Source organism: Astatotilapia calliptera, chromosome 6 (assembly GCF_900246225.1).
Source record: "Astatotilapia calliptera chromosome 6, fAstCal1.2, whole genome shotgun sequence".
Taxonomy (NCBI): domain Eukaryota; kingdom Metazoa; phylum Chordata; class Actinopteri; order Cichliformes; family Cichlidae; genus Astatotilapia; species Astatotilapia calliptera.
The window spans coordinates 10,090,564-10,108,311 of record NC_039307.1 but is presented as its reverse complement, the minus strand read 5'-3'; the positions used below and the strand labels follow the sequence as shown (position 1 = coordinate 10,108,311).

The 17,748-nt window shown below is 41.6% G+C and overlaps 2 protein-coding genes across 7 annotated transcripts in view; one reads left to right on the top strand and one right to left on the bottom strand.

Moving 5' to 3' along the window:
* Positions 1 to 4,603, top strand: part of pkd1a (polycystic kidney disease 1a) — an 84,641-nt gene extending 80,038 nt beyond the window's left edge. For both annotated transcript variants that reach the window (XM_026170195.1, XM_026170194.1), the window contains exons 55-56: positions 850 to 1,173; positions 1,313 to 4,603. In XM_026170195.1, the coding sequence (XP_026025980.1) occupies positions 850 to 1,173; positions 1,313 to 2,320 (1,332 nt within the window). In that variant the 3' untranslated portion in view covers positions 2,321 to 4,603. The remainder of the gene's footprint in view (positions 1 to 849; positions 1,174 to 1,312) is intronic.
* A 604-nt stretch (positions 4,604 to 5,207) lies between these two features.
* Positions 5,208 to 17,748, bottom strand: part of tsc2 (TSC complex subunit 2) — a 32,980-nt gene continuing 20,439 nt past the window's right edge. For 4 of the 5 annotated variants that reach the window (XM_026170197.1, XM_026170198.1, XM_026170196.1 and 1 more), the window contains exons 27-41: positions 16,501 to 16,662; positions 16,240 to 16,401; positions 14,307 to 14,419; positions 13,798 to 14,040; positions 13,302 to 13,550; positions 10,003 to 10,157; positions 8,391 to 8,998; positions 6,769 to 6,847; positions 6,611 to 6,697; positions 6,332 to 6,518; positions 6,091 to 6,230; positions 5,929 to 6,007; positions 5,747 to 5,838; positions 5,566 to 5,664; positions 5,208 to 5,474 (exon numbers count right to left, since the gene is read on the bottom strand). In XM_026170197.1, coding sequence (XP_026025982.1) covers positions 5,316 to 5,474; positions 5,566 to 5,664; positions 5,747 to 5,838; positions 5,929 to 6,007; positions 6,091 to 6,230; positions 6,332 to 6,518; positions 6,611 to 6,697; positions 6,769 to 6,847; positions 8,391 to 8,998; positions 10,003 to 10,157; positions 13,302 to 13,550; positions 13,798 to 14,040; positions 14,307 to 14,419; positions 16,240 to 16,401; positions 16,501 to 16,662 — 2,614 coding nt within the window. In that variant the 3' untranslated portion in view covers positions 5,208 to 5,315. The remainder of the gene's footprint in view (positions 5,475 to 5,565; positions 5,665 to 5,746; positions 5,839 to 5,928; positions 6,008 to 6,090; positions 6,231 to 6,331; positions 6,519 to 6,610; positions 6,698 to 6,768; positions 6,848 to 8,390; positions 8,999 to 10,002; positions 10,158 to 13,301; positions 13,551 to 13,797; positions 14,041 to 14,306; positions 14,420 to 16,239; positions 16,402 to 16,500; positions 16,663 to 17,748) is intronic. The other variant, XM_026170200.1, reaches the window with a different exon arrangement.

Here is a 17,748-nt window from a genome sequence, read left to right as displayed (position 1 = left end):
TGTGTCAAGACTGTGTTAAAACAGCAGTAAGATGGAGTTGGTTTGCTATCAGTTTGTGTTTGATTGAGGTCATAAAATTTACATGGAATCTGTTTGTGATGATGTGGCAGTTCACTGAATAGTACAAATCTGCCCAAAAAAAAATCACTGGCTGCCTTCTTCCACCCCTGGAGGCCATTGCCAGCTCCTCCTGCCCATGGGCCATCACAGGTGACCCCTTGCATCCCATCCGCTGAGGTCAATCAGGTGCCAGACCTCCAGATTCACAACCAGCTTCTTCCCCTGGGCCATTCAGACACACACGCACACACCCACCCTACCAATCTGAGCCATAGTCCGAGTAACCCTTATCACTCAGACACGGCCTCTATTTACATCAAGTCGTTTGCACTACTTCTAAGCACTTTGCAACCCCTCCTCTATTGTGTGCCTTGCTCTTGTTTAGTATATATTTCTCCTGTTTGTTATTTGTTCCTGCCATCTTACTATTTCAGTTTTATTCTTGCACAACTAGTGTGGAGCACCCACAATTTCATTGTACATGTGACAATAAAGGGCTATTCTATTCTATTGTCATCTCAAATTCATATTGAATATTTACATTCAGAATCAGACAGAACCTCATAGATTTGAAATAAAAATTTTATATAGGGATATAACCGAAATACAACCAGCTGGTAACCGGTTGGTTTGAGTTCCCTATTCCAAAAAGATGCATTGCCTACCACTCATCATGTGCCCATCACATGATCAGTAGCTTTTCCTCATACTGCATCAGTAATGTTTACATTTATTATTTTTCAAATATTGTCTTAGAATTGATAAAAAGGAAACTTTTTTCCATTCCAGCTCTTCCACTCTGTGTTGGACGGCTACAGCAACGTGATCTCAGCCAGTCTGTCCTTACTGGGTTCCGGTTGGTGTGGCTTGTTGTCATGGCGTCCTGCCTGGATAATTACTGGTCCCAGCACTTTCTCTGCACTGCTGTTCCACATAAGCTTTGCTATATTTCGCCTGGTGTTGCTGTGGTTGGTCACTTCTGTTTTACTGAGGAACTACCGGCGTGCACGGGCAGAACTATACCGCCCAGCAGTGGATCTGCAAGACTACGAGATGGTCGAACTGTTCCTCAGAAGACTCAAAATGTGGATGGGACTCAGTCGGGCCAAAGAGGTACAAATTCTAATTCATATCTGTTAAGGACAATTTTTGTTGCTTTATTTATAGATTAACTTTTTCCATATATACTATTGGAACAAAACAAAATCTGAATGCTTTACCCAAAATCGTATCCTGTGTTTTTTCTCCTTAGTTTCGCCACAAAGTGCGTTTCGAAGGTATGGAGCTCCCACCGTCCCGTTCATCCTCGACCAGCGACTGCAAGTCCCTGTGCTTGCCTCCTCTGGACAGTCCAGACTCCCCACCTACCCCAGACAGTGTTGATGCTGGCTCTGAGGCCTCGTGGCGTCCAGCGTCTTCCAGCCCCTGCAGCCTCACAGAAGCCCCGGGTATCGGCCTGGGACTTGGCTTGGGGCTTGGATTGGGCCTTGGCCCAGGAGTGGTGGTGGGAGGTAACAGCTGGAGAGAGAGAGCAGAGACGGAAGCTTCTCTGAGGAGACTCCTCCCCACCCTGGATGCTCTGCTGCAACAGCTTGACCGTGTCACTGTGACGACAGAGGATCTGTACCACATTGAGTGTAAACTGGAGCGAGCCCAAAGGAAAAGGAGGCGTAGAGGGAGGGAGAGAGATGATGGAGTTAAGGGATGTAGGAGCGAAGGGGGACAGAGAGGGGAAGGGGAAGCCTGGAAAGAACAAAAGCGTGGCAAGGAAAAGAACAAAGGGAGCAGGAAGGGGAAAAAGGTAGATAAAAGTGAACTTCCAAAAGAATGTGGGAGCAGTGCTGCCATCCCCAAAAAGACTCCTGTAGCTACACCCGTTCCCTTTTTGAAGCCCCGACCCTCCTCTGCTTCCACAAACCCCCCTGTTCCCCAGTTGTCTGCCAAACCTTCAATCAGTGTGCCTCCACCCACACCAGTCACAGATAAGTCCTCCGATTCTTCCTCTCTCCCCCTGTCATCAGCAAACACATCATCTTCCCATGTCCCGCCACCAAAAACACCTACAGCTCTTCCATCCACCCGTGCACCCACCCCTTCCCTGCCATCTACGCCCATTACACGCAACTGGGATCTTCCTGCAGAGAGAGAGACCCTCCCTTCCTCAAGCCTGTTCAACCACCCAGCTCACACAACCACGATCCCTACACGCAAACGGAAACGCAAACCCCCATCCCTCAAAAACAAAGTGCACCCAACTTAGATAAATATGAGCAGATCGAATGAAAGAAGTGAAAGGTGGAGAAAAAGGATGTGCACTTAAAATGATGGGTTAAGGACGAGAGGAGGCGCTCATGGGCAGCAGGTTTTGTCTTCAGATGCCACTCTCTAAACCCAAGGAAAGGACAGAAACTAATAGATGTGAAAGTACAAGGATGAGCTACAGGAAAGAATCAAGAAGGATCAAACAAGGAGTTTGGGGTACTGAAAGACAAAAAGAGCAATAAAATAAGACTTTGCAGGTTTATAAGCAGTGATCCGTCTCAATCCCGACTCAGTTCTCAAGGTGCAGGTCACCAGATGCTAGCTGAGCTGGTTAAGGGGACATAAAGTCAGCAGTGAAACCAAGAAGTTCCTTTCATTGTTTTCCCCGGACCAAAACTGCCCCCTGATCCCATGTGACCCTGGAGGTTACCTGGGGTCGTTGACAGGAGCGCAGAAAAGTGCTCACCATAAGACTCAGTGAACTGAAAGCATTCTATGCAATCAGACTTTTGTGTATCTCAGAAAGAACGTGTGATTTCTCAATTATGTTACCTGTCTACATACTGTTACGTTTTCTATTTTTGGTCACCATGGGTACCTGTGGCCTGTCCCAAATTTGCATGCAGGCGCACAAAGATATACGCACATGCAGGTGTACACATGTGTAGAAATAACACTGTAGACAACATATCAGCAAATAGGAACGTGTGGTACACTTCAGCCCACTGGGTTACAGGTGAAAACACACACACACACATACATGCATGCACGCACACACACACACAGACATAATGCTGTTGGGATTCCAGCAGCCAGTTATTCAGGGCGCAAATATATCCCTCCTCTCCAGAGATGATTGGAGAGACTGAAGATAAGAGAGATGAAGTCAGAGGAGCCAATGACAAGGAGGTGTAGCAAGTGAAAAGCAAGGTTAGTGTGAAGAAAATGATACTGAACAGATAAGTCTAATTGTAGACAAGGAAACAGACAATACTGAGCATTTACACATGTTCTCCCATTATAAAGCTATAATGACTCCCAGTCTGATTATCTTTCCTAATTGTTTATTTTTTGTTGTGTTTTGTTCCATATGGAAGCAATTTAAAAGCACTTTTGTTCTGAAGTATTGTTTTGTTTTTGTAATGAGGTGTGGTTTAAATAATAAGCTTGGTATCCAAACCAATAGAGAAAGCTTCACTCATACTGTATCTTAATTATAAACATTGCCAAAGCTTTTGTATCATTTATGCATCCTGGGATTTTAACCACACCAGTTAAATAATTCATTCATTCTTGTACTTGCACTTTATTCTTTAATGGAGCTGATATCAAACCCCATATTTAACTCTCATGTGTCAAGTCATGCCTTTACAGCAACATTATAGAAACGTCCTAGTAAGTATTATCAAAGTAATCAAGCAGTAGCTTGCAGTTGTTTGTACTTTTGTTTGCTCTTTGTGGTGATGATGTTTTTGCCTTATTTTGTTCAACATGCGCACTTCTTGTGTCCAGCGGGCAGATCTCAGGGAACCCAACCTTTTCTTAAAACCTGTAAGGAAGTCCAGGAAAAACAAAAGCTGATATGTAGAAGTTAAACTATGCAACTATGGTCAACATGACCCCTGCTCCCTCCCTCCCTTTTCTCAGCAAGGCTCTAGAAGTTGTACATCATCGAATTTGCCTTGGATTTAATTAAAATATATAACGTTAAAAAGGTACTTATAGCCATGTCAGTTTAATTTAGCCTACATCTTTTCCCCTCTGTTTTCATACAAAACACCACGGTTAAAGAGCATAAAACAAACTTACAGGTGCTCTTAAAAAGAAATTAAAAAGGGAACTTTTCTTCTTCTGTGCGTGTACATTTCTGTATATATTAGCGCTTTGTGATGTATATTTTTGCTTTTCATGATCAGTCATTTTTGTGCTGCAGCAACGTACACATAGGTCGAGCACTGGTGTTGCAAACTTCAGAGTTTTATGTTCCACTGGTGTAATCAAAGTACTACAGCCAAAGCTTCTAATCAGTTTACTCTTTGACGGCGAATAGAAAACCCCAAACAGCACAGCAGTCGGCAGTTCCCACCTCCACCAGCATTATATTCCTGCTCTGCGTGTAACAGTTTAGTGCCAAAGCTCACCGTTGTCTTCTGTTGTAAAATGCATTTTGTTTAAAGCAGCGTTAAAGATTTGTCTGTATGCTCTTGTTTGTATTTTGCAGTTGTCGCACTTCTTACGCTTTTGCACTTGACAAAGTCAAATAAAGAATTTGACAGCTGAACTTCTTGCAAAATGAAAAAAAAATTTTTTAAAATGTCAAATGCTAGCTTAAGTACTTGGTTTCCACCCTGTAGGTAATGCAGTACGTTCAGATTTGCTGATAAATTAGCCGCAATGTTTGGTACTTGTCGATGCCAATCCTATAGTCAGTGTGTAGGTTGAAAAGTTGAAGAGGAGAAAAAAAAAGTTTCTTATTTACAAATCCAGGAGTTACATAAACAACAGTAACAGTTTATCATGTTTATAGTGTCTAAAATTCACTCTGTCTCTGGCCTTCACTAACTCCTGGGAAAATTTTCTGGAACAAATTTCTCCCTTTGTCTTTTGTGTACGAAGGATTTTTCTGTTCTCACTAAAAACAGCTCCCCGCTGTTGCTGAAAACAGCTCCCTTAGAGAAGTGAGACTGACCCAAAGCAGTAGAACAGCTGGACAGTCATCTAAACAATGGGCAGAAACTCACTACAGGGTACTCCAACGCTGAGGGGGGACAGCTGATTCATGAGTAAACTCTTTTACATTACCATTAGGTATATTGTTAGAAAAATAATTATACCTGCTTTGACTCAGACTTAAGAATGCTCAAAGGTGCATTTGGGCTTTCATTCCTTCTTTGTGGATCAAAAATGAGCACAATGCCACTTTAAGTTTTTAGTTTGTTTTATTCACTTCATATACTTTTGTCTCGTCTTTTGTTTAATTTCTCGACAAGAAATTAAACAAAATCTGTGAAATCGTCTACAGTGGACACCAGTCTTTTTCGTTGTCCAGTGGCTTCCACATTTGTTGGAGCACTGCTCTGTGACAAAGGTTTGCTCTGCCCTTGGGTCAGTGAAATCCCGGGAGTTGAGCGAGACTGGATGGCTTCTTGAGCCTAAGTTATAGCAATGAGGTAAAACGGGTTGAAATTAGAGAAATTAAGTGCAAGTAGTGGTGATGAGGAAGACTTTGTATGTTGGTCTTACCCTGGTCCTGATCCTCTTGATGTGTCGTAACCTTGCTAGCCACTTAGAGGCGTATGCGTCAGAGGGGTTAGCTCTGTACTGGTGCACCAAAGAGGCCATCTGAGGAGAGAGAGACGAGTCGAGAATGTGTGTCACCTCTGCAAAGTGTGTTTGACTAGATGTAAGAAGATAAAAGACTTACATTTGCATGCAGAGCCATCTGCCTGACTAACAGGGGAAGGTTTCGATCTGAAACAATTTTTGCCACCGTTGTGTCTACTAATCCCTCGAGGTCTGAAAGAGGGTATATAGAAGAACTCATTAAAGCTAAACAAAGCTGACAAAAATGAAGAACAGGATCCGAAAAAGAAGTGATTAGCTCACCTTTGCGGCACTGGAGGGTAACGAGGTTACATTCATAATCCAGTGGTTTTATAATGACTTCGACAAAATTAAACTGACCCTAAAGGAAGGGAAAATGGGCATTAAAGGACAGAATATCAACAGCAAATTTCAGATTCTTTTACTGTGCTCGTGTGTGTCTACCTTAATTGTGCCCAGTTTGTACTCCTCTCCAGAGTCATTGTACACCACCATGACAAAATCGTTGCCAATGTGTCGCTTTTTGTTGCAGCAACCCTTGTCGCTCTCCCTGTTTGGCATCAGTGTGGCTATGTGAAAGATAGCTGCAGGGACACAATTTCATTTATAATATGCAAATTACAGACTGGCTGTAAAGAAAAAATAAATATATACTGTATGTGTGTTTTTCCTGACACACACACACCCTGCATGATGTCGTCATGCCAGCAGTAGGTGAACTCTCCATCATCTCCATACTGGTCAAGCCCTCCAAGAAAAATCTGGTCTGGATCGCAGTCTTTCAGATGGATTAATTTGCCAAGACCTGTGAGGAAAGAGGCGTAGCGGTTCGAACCGTACTCGTTCGACAAGATGGCGACTTCATTGTTAACCTAAAGAAAGTGAAGAGGATCAAGACATTAAGCCAGAAAATATAGAAATTATACGGCAGTGATTAGCAAAACTACAGTCAGCACATCCTCACCTGACCAGCTCCTACAAACACCACCCCAATTTTATGGGTGTCATAAGGGGGCATTTGGTCCAGAACCTTTACTGCACGGTCAATCACCTACGACAGAAAACACAATGTAAACCACGCCGTATGATCCAGAAGAAGGTGTAGGAGAGAATTCAGGTTACCTGAGTTTTGGGCAGCAGAAGTGGCTTGTTGGCTTCATTCCCAAAGAAAGGAGAGTGGTAGAGCTGCAGAAACACAAAGCTAGAAGATATAAGAAGAAAGAAAGTCAGTTTAGACACATGGATATGTAAATTAAAGGCAATCTACTTTCATTGAACCTCATGTTTACTGGTCAACAGAACCTGGACTACAAACACAATTTAAGGAACCAAATAAAAGCAACACAGCTTCTGGTACCAAATATCTTGTTTCCATGCCAAGAGATATCTAGACATTTCTATTCAAACATCTGTTTATATGGATGAGGTTGCAGAACAATTTCAAAATAATGGTCCTCGGCATAAAATACCAAAGACTTTGTGCACAGAGGTTTCTCCAGATTTTCAGAATTTGTGATATTACAGATATCCAAAGGACAAGGAAGAAAGTCCACATTGGATGCCCGTGATCTTCAGGCCCTACAGGTGGCACTGAAATAAAAACAGGTGTGATTATGTCATGGAAATCATTGCATGGGCCCAGGAACACTTCCAGAAATCACTGTGAATACAGTGCCTTCCACAAAGAAGAAACCACATGTGTACATGGTCCAAAAACACCGCAATCTTTTCTGGGCCAAAGCTTATTTAAAATGGGTTGAGGCAAAGGGGAAAACTGTTCTGTGGTCAGACAAATGGAAATTTGAAATTCTTTTTGGAAAATGTGGACAAGGCATCATCCAGACAAAAGAGAAGGACCATCCGGCTTGTTAGCAGCACTCACGTAATATCTGATTAGGGTATTGGTGGTGCATTAATGTGTATGTAATTAGGAGTGTGAACATCTGGAAAGGGACCGTCAATGCTGAAAGGTATACACACAGGTTTCAGCCTTTTTCCAGAGAAGGCCTTGAATATTTTAGCTAGACAATAAGAAACCCTATACTGAATCAATTAAAAAGCATGGCTTCATAGTACAAGAGTCCAGATGCTGAACTGGCCTGCAGTCCACATCTTTTGCCAACTGAAAACATTTTGGTGCATCAAAAAAGAGCAGCTAAAATCCTCAGAAAAGAATGGGAAGTCCGGATCCCTGACCTTTACAGACTTTTGTTAAAAAACAAAAACAAAGGGGGGGTGGGGTTGGCGGGGGGGTGCTGTACAGTGATAAACATGGCCTTGTCCAAACTTTGAGGCCTGTTGTTGCCATAAAATTCGAAATGACAGTTTAAACATTTGACATGCTTTCTGTTCTAAATAAAATATGGGTTAATGAGATTTTGAAATCCTTAAATTTTTTTGTATTTATATTTTAAACAGTGTCCCAAATTATTCGGAGCTGGGGTTGGAAATACACCTCTATGCACGGCCTCTGTTCTTAGAAGGTATTCATAACTATTTCCAAATGCTGCATTGCAGTTTCTGTCCACGTTCTGATTTTTCATCACCTTAAAAATTTTTTTATTTAAAAACACAGTTGCAGCACATAATTTAAAAAAAATAAAAATTTGCTCACTAACAGGGTGACACTTTTGATCTTGCAAGTCAAAATGAGCTTACTGACTTTACTTGATACATTGCATCATTAATTTAGCAGAAACACATCACAGAAGCTGCAGCAGTTTCTTGTATAAATCGTGTAATACCTGGGGCTCAGTCCAGAGATTTTCTCAGTGTTGCTGGGACCAGGTCGACTGTGGTAAGCGTCCCTCTCCGCCCGCCTCTCCCTCCTGGAGGAGGGGGCTGAGACTGAGATTGTGTGACCTCTGGGCCGGTGGCCTCCACTGGGGGAGATGGGTGCAGATTGTACTGGTGCTGGTGGAAAAGACAACCTCATCCCCGCTCCTCCACTCTGAGATGACGATACAGCTTGGCCTTCACCTGCTGGGCTTGGACCTCCCGCTACATTAGTGTCCACTCCAGTGTTTCCCTCTACCTTTTCTTTCGCAAACTGGGGCTGCTGGGGTTGAGGCATGCCGTCTGAGGGTGCTCTAGGCCGTGACGTGTCAACCATCGCACTTTCTGACTCCATAGCAGCCTTGGCAAAAGCTTCAGGTAATGTCTGGAGCTCAGGAGAGGAGCTGGACTTGTTGAGTCCATGACCCTGGGACTGAGTGTGTGTCTGGAAGGGAAGGTCAGGCCCCTGGCTTCCTGGAGTGGATGGTCCAAAAGGGGGCTGATCGATTGGAATTGCTCCCTCACTTACTTCTTCCAGGGTTGACTTTTCATCATCCTGACTTGAGGTGGAGGAGGACTGAAAGTGAGAACAAAAGCTGTTTATTTAAAGTACTGCAATGAAAGTATGCAAGTTTTAACCACAGACCCCACTGTGACATCACCCACCAGTTTAACTCCTGATTAGCATTTACAAAGAGGGAGGGTGTGAGCTAAATAGCCATGTAACGGTAAATGGACTGGTTCTTATATAGCGCTTTTCTACTCTGTCTGAGCACTCAAAGCGCTTTATACAACTAATTCATTCACCCAATCACACCCATTCACACAAGCACTTCTAAGCTTAAGTATCTAACATTCATACACATTCACACTCCGATGGATGCATCAGAGAGCAACATGGGGTTAGTATCTTGCCCAAGGATATTTGGCATGCAGACTGGAGCAGCCTGGGATCGAACCACCAACCTTCTGGTTAGTGGCTGATCTGCTCTGCCACCTGAGCTACAACAACCATGTCAATCACATATTAGCCATACCCTAAACTCATCTCTTTGTCATCTTTTTGACATTAAATGAGACACAAAATTCCTCCTTGAAATAATCTGGAAAATGAAGGTCATGCTGTTTTGAATCATTAAACATTGAAGACCTTTCTGAGGTCACAGAAGTGAGCAGTAGGATGACACAATCAGACTTCCTTTTGCAACAAGAACCTGCAAGCTGTTTCCATCTTTTATATACATATATATATATATACAGGTTTTAACTATGGTTTTAACATGCTGCCAAAGCACAGCATGGGTTGTTAAAGGCGCTGCTAAGTGAGTCATCAGAAGCTGCACTCCACTTGGCTGCTACCCATTACAGCAGTGGCAAAGGAAAGCCACTTAAAAAGAAAAGCTGACAGTTTATAATCAAATAGCACAGGTGACGCAAATGATGGAATAAACAGCCTTGAGGTGTAGGCACTGACAGTAAAGCCACAACAAGTGTTTTAATGGATGTGCACATGGTGATTTGTTTAATGCTGCACAAGACATCATTAAGTCTGCGTGTGTGGTTTGGTGAACATGGTCCTACCCTGCTGAGTGTTTCAGGAGGAGTCTTTGTAAACTTATCAGCAGCTATGAAGATTGGATCAGACAACATTGGCTCAAACTCTGCACTCCCCAGCCATTCAGGCGGCGTGTTTGCTGTAGCAATTCCTGATCCCTCCTCCAGCACCACGACAGAGTCTACAGGAGGATACAGCCACAACCATGTGGGTTATAAGTCAATGCAGGTATATGAAAGCAATGCACGCACACAGACACACAAATCACAGTCTTGTCCACTGTTAGTCACACAATCAGAGATACACAAATATGCAGGTGGTAAGACTAAAGATTTTATCAGCTGTCAGTAGTAATCATAACAACAACACCTCACAAACATTCTCTCTAAAATCTCAATTCAGGTTAAACACACAATAATTCAAATAAGTCATTGTAACAGAATCATATACATCTTCTCAGGCAAAAAAAAAGAAACAAAGCCGTGTGGCAAGATCATGACCTACAGTGACATCAACATAAAATCACTGAGATCAGAGGCAGATTTATCAGTGCGGCAGGCAGCATCACTAGTTCGTTTACTCATTTTCTATCAAGTTGCATGCATCGTTTTGGCTGCTGGTTATCTCATCCCAAACGCACGGCAGCTACTGCAACAGCAGCCCAGACCAGTCTTGCATCTCCCAAACAACACATTCAAAGAAGAAGAGAAACACAATCACAAGCAGGCACATTTGATTTTTTAAGACCCCCAAACTGCAGCTCAGAAAAAGTCTTCATCACCCTACTGGTTAACCAGTAAAGCAAGGAAGTGCATCATGTTGCTTAGATGAGGTCTGGGCTTTTCTGTTGACAACATCAGAGGGTCAGAGGTTAAAGGTCAAAACCTGGGAGTATATTTCAGAAACAGAAGGGTTAGAAAACTTATTCAGGAAGAAAAAAATATAATGCAGAAGATGTCCAAAAAAACAACAACAAAAAAACAAAAAACAAAAAACTGAATCATGATTCATCTTTAGGTGTCATTTGGCTGACTGATTCCAGCGCAGACATGTTTTCATTAGCAGTAAGAGAAACCCCCGCCCCGTGTTAATAGAAGACTAACGGTAAAGCAGAAATGCTGAGTATCTATACTTGCACAATCTTTAAGGAAGCAACAGCAGTTCTTTCGCATAACACAATGTGATTGGTGTGCTTGAGAATCCATGGAAAATGATGGTCCTCCCCATTATTTCTTAAAATTAAATGGAGACCTTTTGGAAAACACTGGAATTTTCTTGTCTAAACTTAGATGAGAAAACCAATTTCACTCTCATATCTGTTAAATGCGAAAACTACTGCCAAAAGCTTTATACCGCAGCATTTTTTAAAAAAAAAAAAAAGGAAGACTTTATTAGTTGTCTCACAACTTCACAGTAATGACTTTCAGAAGAAAAAAAACTGTACAACTGTCAATTGTTAAATATGAGAGCAACAACTCAAAGTTGCTCAACAACACAGGTGTTGTGTGACAAAAGCCTATTTCCTAGGAATCCCCAAAAGACTGGATTTTCCTGAAGATAGCAAAAGAAAACCGTCACCAGTTGAGGGCATCTTTCAATTTCATTTTTACATAGAGACAGGCTAAATAAATAAATAAATAAATAAATAAATAAATAAATAGAGAACTGGGAGAAAAGAATACCAAGTTCTGAAAATGTTACAGTGAATTTATTTCAGCTAGTGGTTGTATTTTTTTATAGAAAGTAGTTGTAGGGGGGAAATATTTCTGGGTTGGAAAATTGTCCAAAAATACTCTAGTCACTGTGTTAGCATGAGTAATGCAAAGAAAAACGTCACTTTGCATTTGGTAAACACAAGGCATTGTGTTTAACAGGCATGTTATAGTTTCCACGAGTGCACTCTAAGGTTGTGAGACAAATTCATCACTGGCGTGAGGCTCTGCGTGGATATTCTGCCAGTAATTTTGTAACTGTTCGGACTCATCTGGACACACAAAACTACAATGGACTAACTACACACACACTCTTACAGGGGACTGTAAGCTGATGAATATAATAACAGTGACTATTCGTTTGTGGTGTCCAGTTGCTGCTTAAATTGCTCTAACACTACAAAAAGAGCAGAAACTATGCAGCCATCCTGCAAGTATGGATGCTCAATTGCATCCATAAGGTCCGCATCATCAGGGCGTATAAACACGGCCCAATTTAACTGATTAAAGAAAATTCTGACACTTAATTTCCATAAAGCCACAAAAAAAAAAAAATTGTTTTACATTTCAGCTTTTGTAATGATCTAATATCTTCACTCTGCATAGCTCCAATGCTTCTGGTCTTAAAAGCAGGATCAACAGCATTCCCTTCTTTTTGCTAGCAGTCGCCTCACTAGAAACAATAGACAGATATGAGATTGGTATGAAGCTTCTCATCTAACTCAAATGAATCAGGGAATATAATTAAAGAAAGATTCCTAATCTGTGCTTGCAGACTGCTGTGTTGTGCAAGTGAGAAGAAATATACTGCACCAGGAGTTTTTTGGAGGGGGGGTAGATAGATGTGGGGTCACACACGTGGTGGACGGTACCTGCCCAGGAAATGCTCCTGTGCAACCTGCCAGGGGCTGGTGGGCCTGGGGGGGCAGTGCCCATACCCAGAGAGCAGAGAGAGCCACCCACTGCAGGCGAAGTGCCAGAGGACAGGTCAGTGGCACATGAAGCCACATAACACACCGCAGCCAATCACAAACCAGCATGGGTGATGAGGATGAAGAAACATGTAAAGAAACCAATCAGAACAAGGGAGGAAATCTTAAGTGCAGTTAAAAATAAAATGAAAAGAAGGATGAAAGAAAGAATGGGGGGGGGGGGGGGGGGGGGCTGATGTCCTGAAGAAACTTGAAATGGATCCCCAAAACAAATAAGATGACTAAAATAACAGCTCACTGAAACAGAGGCACCTGCAACAAAAAGAACATGTGATTTAAGGCAGTGATATCTGACAATCAATAACCTGAATGAATCCCAGCTGGGCTACTGAACACCTTCAGGCTCATATCCAGCACTTACAGGCAATTTAGCATTTCACTTAGTCCATTAAAAGGGTATCAAGGACATGCAGTCACGCAGATAGAAGGGTTGCATTCATGCGTAACATTACATCATACTGTAGCTTCCTAATCTGGATATGCTGTTTTTAATTTCATTGATAACAGCAGGATCCAAATTTTCCGGGACCAATAACTCATCAGCACTTATACAACACAAGAAAAACGTCACAAACTTTCTGATATTTCTTGCTTTCTATGCCCAGACAAACCATTTCTCACCTGTGTTGGAGCGCTGAATCAGGTTTGCCTTTCCTCCAACACTGCTGTGTGTTTGGGTTAGGGGCTCAGAGACAGGAGCTGGAGCAGGGACAGCTGTGCTAGCAGGAGCACTGGCTGTCTGCGTGGGAGGTTCCTTCACTCCCTCCATTGCCATCAGAACACTGGAGAGCTCTTGCAGCGGCATGTTGCCAAGCTCAGATGAGAAAGGGCTAGGTGGGTTCTCCAAACACATTAGCCAGCTTGTGTTACCTGTGACGACAGTATTAGAGCCCAGCACAGAAAGCAAGAGTGTCAGGGAGCACATAACACAAACAGCAGAAAGTATCTTTAAAATGAATGCCTATCATTTACCAAAGCGCACTGAAAGGTATGTGGATGATTCTTTTTTTTTTTTTTTTGTTCCCCAACAGTCACCTTCTGACAATACTCGCATAATAACGAAACACAGAAAGTTTCTACAATAACTGTAGAGGGGACATTCTTAATGGTGACATACCTGACGGTCTGCGTATGAAGATCTCTGCCCAGCCTTGTGTGAGCATTGGGGCAAATTCAGCCAAGGTGGGGTTGTCTTTCAGAGTAGGAGGCACAGATGGAGTGGCAGAGGTGGAAGAGGATGGACCTAAACTATCCAGAGCAGGACCAGAGGAGGGAGAGAGTGGAGCAGTCAACTCACCCTCAGAGGGAGACACCAGAGGACTGAGACTCTGAGCTGGACCGGCACGTAGAGCATGACCACCTGTAAGTCAAAGCCAGATTTCTTTATTGTAAAGTCAGACAATCAGAGAAAGCACAACAACATTATTACTTCCCAAGACTCCTACATTGAAGACTGTAAGTCAAAGAAAGCAACAGCATGGTAACATAGAAATAACTTTTAGAACTGAAATATAGACAGCAACGTATCATTTTTCTACAAAAGCAGTGTTACCTTCCTAGCAACAGCAAAAAAAAAAAAAAAAAGAAAATTTAAAAAAATTACATATTTGTTTTTTTTATTTCTACCTGACATGGAGCGAACTCGTATGCGTGCAGCTCTGTTGTGCTGCTGGCTTGACTGTGACTCCAATTTGGCTGGAGCCTCTTTGGTCATTCGGGTGTGTAGTGATGGGTCTGACCTGCGGGAACAGGAGAGCAACATTATTGCTAACAATCCAAAGTGGTTGCAGGCATGCTAGCTGCTCTGTGACCAGTGTTGGTCACGTTACTTGAAAAAAGTAATCCGTAACTAATTACTGATTACTTCCCCAAAAAGTAATCCATTACTTTACTGATTACTTATTTTCAAAAGTAATTAATTACTTTTAAAAACACCATTTACAACCTGAATAGGTGATAAAGCGATAGATCTTTCAGCCCAATTCTACTTTTTCTGCATAATCCTTCATACAAAATGTAATCAAATGGAAAAGTCTCTTTTTAAAACTTGTTTTATTAGTTTTAATCTTTTAACTTTATGCATCAAGCAAAAACTTAATTATATGCAACATTCTCTGACTGGAAGAAATTTGTTTAACATTTAAACCAATTTTCTGCACATTCCAGCACATAAAATAAAATAGTTTTTTGTGTTTACACTCAGTCTTACAAATAGATGCAAGTAAAACACAGCAGAAAATAAATAAAATCAAAGACTAGCGGTCCTGTTGCTCTATTTTCTCTATTATCCGCGAGTTTCTCTGCGTTTCCCATTACGTCGTTGCGCACTCGATGCTTGCTTGGAAGTTTAGGGGGTTTTTTTCGCTGTAAAAAGAATTTTTCTTCCCACGCACAACGGATGGTAATGTTTTTGTCACTTTTTATGGAATCAAACTCAAAGGTCAGTACTTCCACGCTTTAAACGCTGCACGCTCATATTTTCTCCCGCACTCGATATATTATCCATTGTTGATCTGCATACAGCTGTTGTCACGAACGTCGCACTTGCTTACGTCACTGTCATGAGACATACTCGCAAATTTAAAAAAAAAAAAAAAAAAAAAAAAAAAAAAAAATCAAAATTTTAGTAACGCAGTAACGCAGCGTACTTACGGGAAAGTAACAGTAATCTAATTACAGTTTTTGCAATAGTAATCCCTTACATTACTCGTTACTTGAAAAAAGTAATCAGATTACAGTAACACGTTACTGCCCATCTCCGTCTGTGACACTGTTGATCAACTTAGTTTATCATTTTGGAATTTGTTAATTTTGTAATTGTTAAATATTTAAGTTCAAGTTTTAATGTCAACAGTTTTGCTATTTTTCTTAATTGCAGGTTACAATTTTTTTACATTTTTTAAAAAAAATTTTTATTAGACATTTTGTCTTTAAGAATTAAGCTAAAATGATTGCAATTTGTCCTGAAGGGGAGGGGTCTAGATCAATATTTCATGGCTATTCATCCACTAAATGTCAAAATATTTTACTCAGAAGGATAAATGTCAACCCCATGGTGGCACTACAGGGTAAATGCCATGTGGTAGGTGGTCTATTGTGTTTATTTCCAGCTCCATCGTTTCATTCTTAGTCTTCTTGGACTAATAGAGTAGCTTTGTATGATTCCCATTTCAAAATAATCCTATATTTATCTTCTTCTGGGCCTCTAGGCAGCTACTCAGTTCAACCTGTGTGTGTGTGTGTGTGTGTGTGTGTGTGTGTGTGGTCACTCTCCTTTTAAATAGCTTGCCTTCGGAAACTAATTGTCTCAGCAGCAGGTATGTGGGGCTTCTATGCTGACATTACACAGAGCCAAGAAGATCTGTGTTTAGAGCAGCATAATGCTCTTATAATTAACTTTTGGCCCACCGGCTCACCGGGAAGAAAAAAGAAAAAAAAAAAAAGGGAAGAAAGTAAAAGTGGAGCATCTCTTTGATTAAGTAAAGGGTGATAGATAGAGTGAGGTCTGGCAGTTGAAAGCAGACAAATTCCTTTTAGTATGTGTGCAAGCATGCATCACCTGGTCAATTCCCCTCCTCCTCCTCCCAGGCGATCAGCCATGTCCAGGCCCAGCAGCGCTTGTGTTCTGACCCCTCCGCTGGTTGTTATGGTGACCAACTTGTTGCCCACCAACCAGGTCATACTGCGGCCTCCTGCTAACAGGAACTCTGCGATGGGAGACCTAAGAGAACAGAGGCCAAAATCATCACTCTTGCTGCTTTTTCCAACTCTTTTTCCAAAATATGAGCATTAAAAAAAAAAAATAAAAAATTCTTCCAACCTCTTGGGAAGTGCAGAGAAGTTGGAAAATACATATCGGGCCATCATGTCAAGACAAGTCTCTGTGAGCTCTAGGTGGACAGTTTTCAGCCCCTCGTCGGCCTGAGTTACTGCATTTTCATCGGCAGAGCCCAGACTGCATGTGGTGGTTGAGGTGTGCATCCTAAAAGGTGGAAACAAAGAGACAAATAAAGAACAGCAAAAGGTGGAGAAGAGCGAGTTGAAGGTGCAAGCTCCTCGCATATTTAATGTGTAAAGTGCACAGAAACATGCAGGTTCTGATTTATTGGTGCAGAGAAAACTGCAAGAAGAATCACACAATCACTCGTGCTCATGTCCGTGCCTAGATCACATTCATCACAAGCACACATGGAAACGTGCATTCATTTGTTTACAGTTGGGTTCATAAGTATTTGGAAAGGATTACAAATTTTGCATTTTTGCCTCTGTATACCATCACATCGGTACTAAAAGAAAGCAATCAAGATGTTACTCTAGTACCTCAAAATATTGCACTGTTTAGGAACTACAGCCATTGGTTCAGAAGAAAACTTTGGTATCTATTGCTGGGAACTCAGTATGTGGAAAGTTTAATGATTTTAATGCATTCCCCAGCCTTGTACCCAAAGGTTAACAATAAAACGTAAGCGTAAGTTGATATGATAATGTAAAGAGGCAAAATTGTGTACACTCACTGTCTAAATATTTACGGACCCAACTTCTTATGCTCAACCACCATATGATGATTACATTTTCTCTAAGTGCACACGCAGAGACACATGCTGGGACAAGTAATACATAGCTTTGCATGCCCTGATACCACACTGATTCTCCTTCTAAATGTAAAAAAGCTCTCTCTGCGAGGGTAAAAGGATCTGTAATATTTTGATGCAGAAAAACCAGCAGGTAGAAGCTACGTGTGACTCGATGTGTTTAACGGTATGTTAATGTTTCCACTGAAGTCAAATCTTTCAATTAGCATTCACTGTGCAGCAGCTTTTTGTATTCACAAGAAGCATTTCTCCGTGCTCTATACAAGAATCAGTTTGGAAGCAAATTTACAGATGTGAACATCAGCTCAAGGGAGATAATGGACGTGTTTTGAAAGCTTGCTGCTTAGAAGTAAACATGCTCAAAATGAGCAATTTACAGCAACACTCCAGCCCATGTTACTTGCCAGATGTTACTTCTCCTCACAATGGGGAGTATTAAAGACATGCGGACTGTTTTTCAAAGCCAAATTATAAAG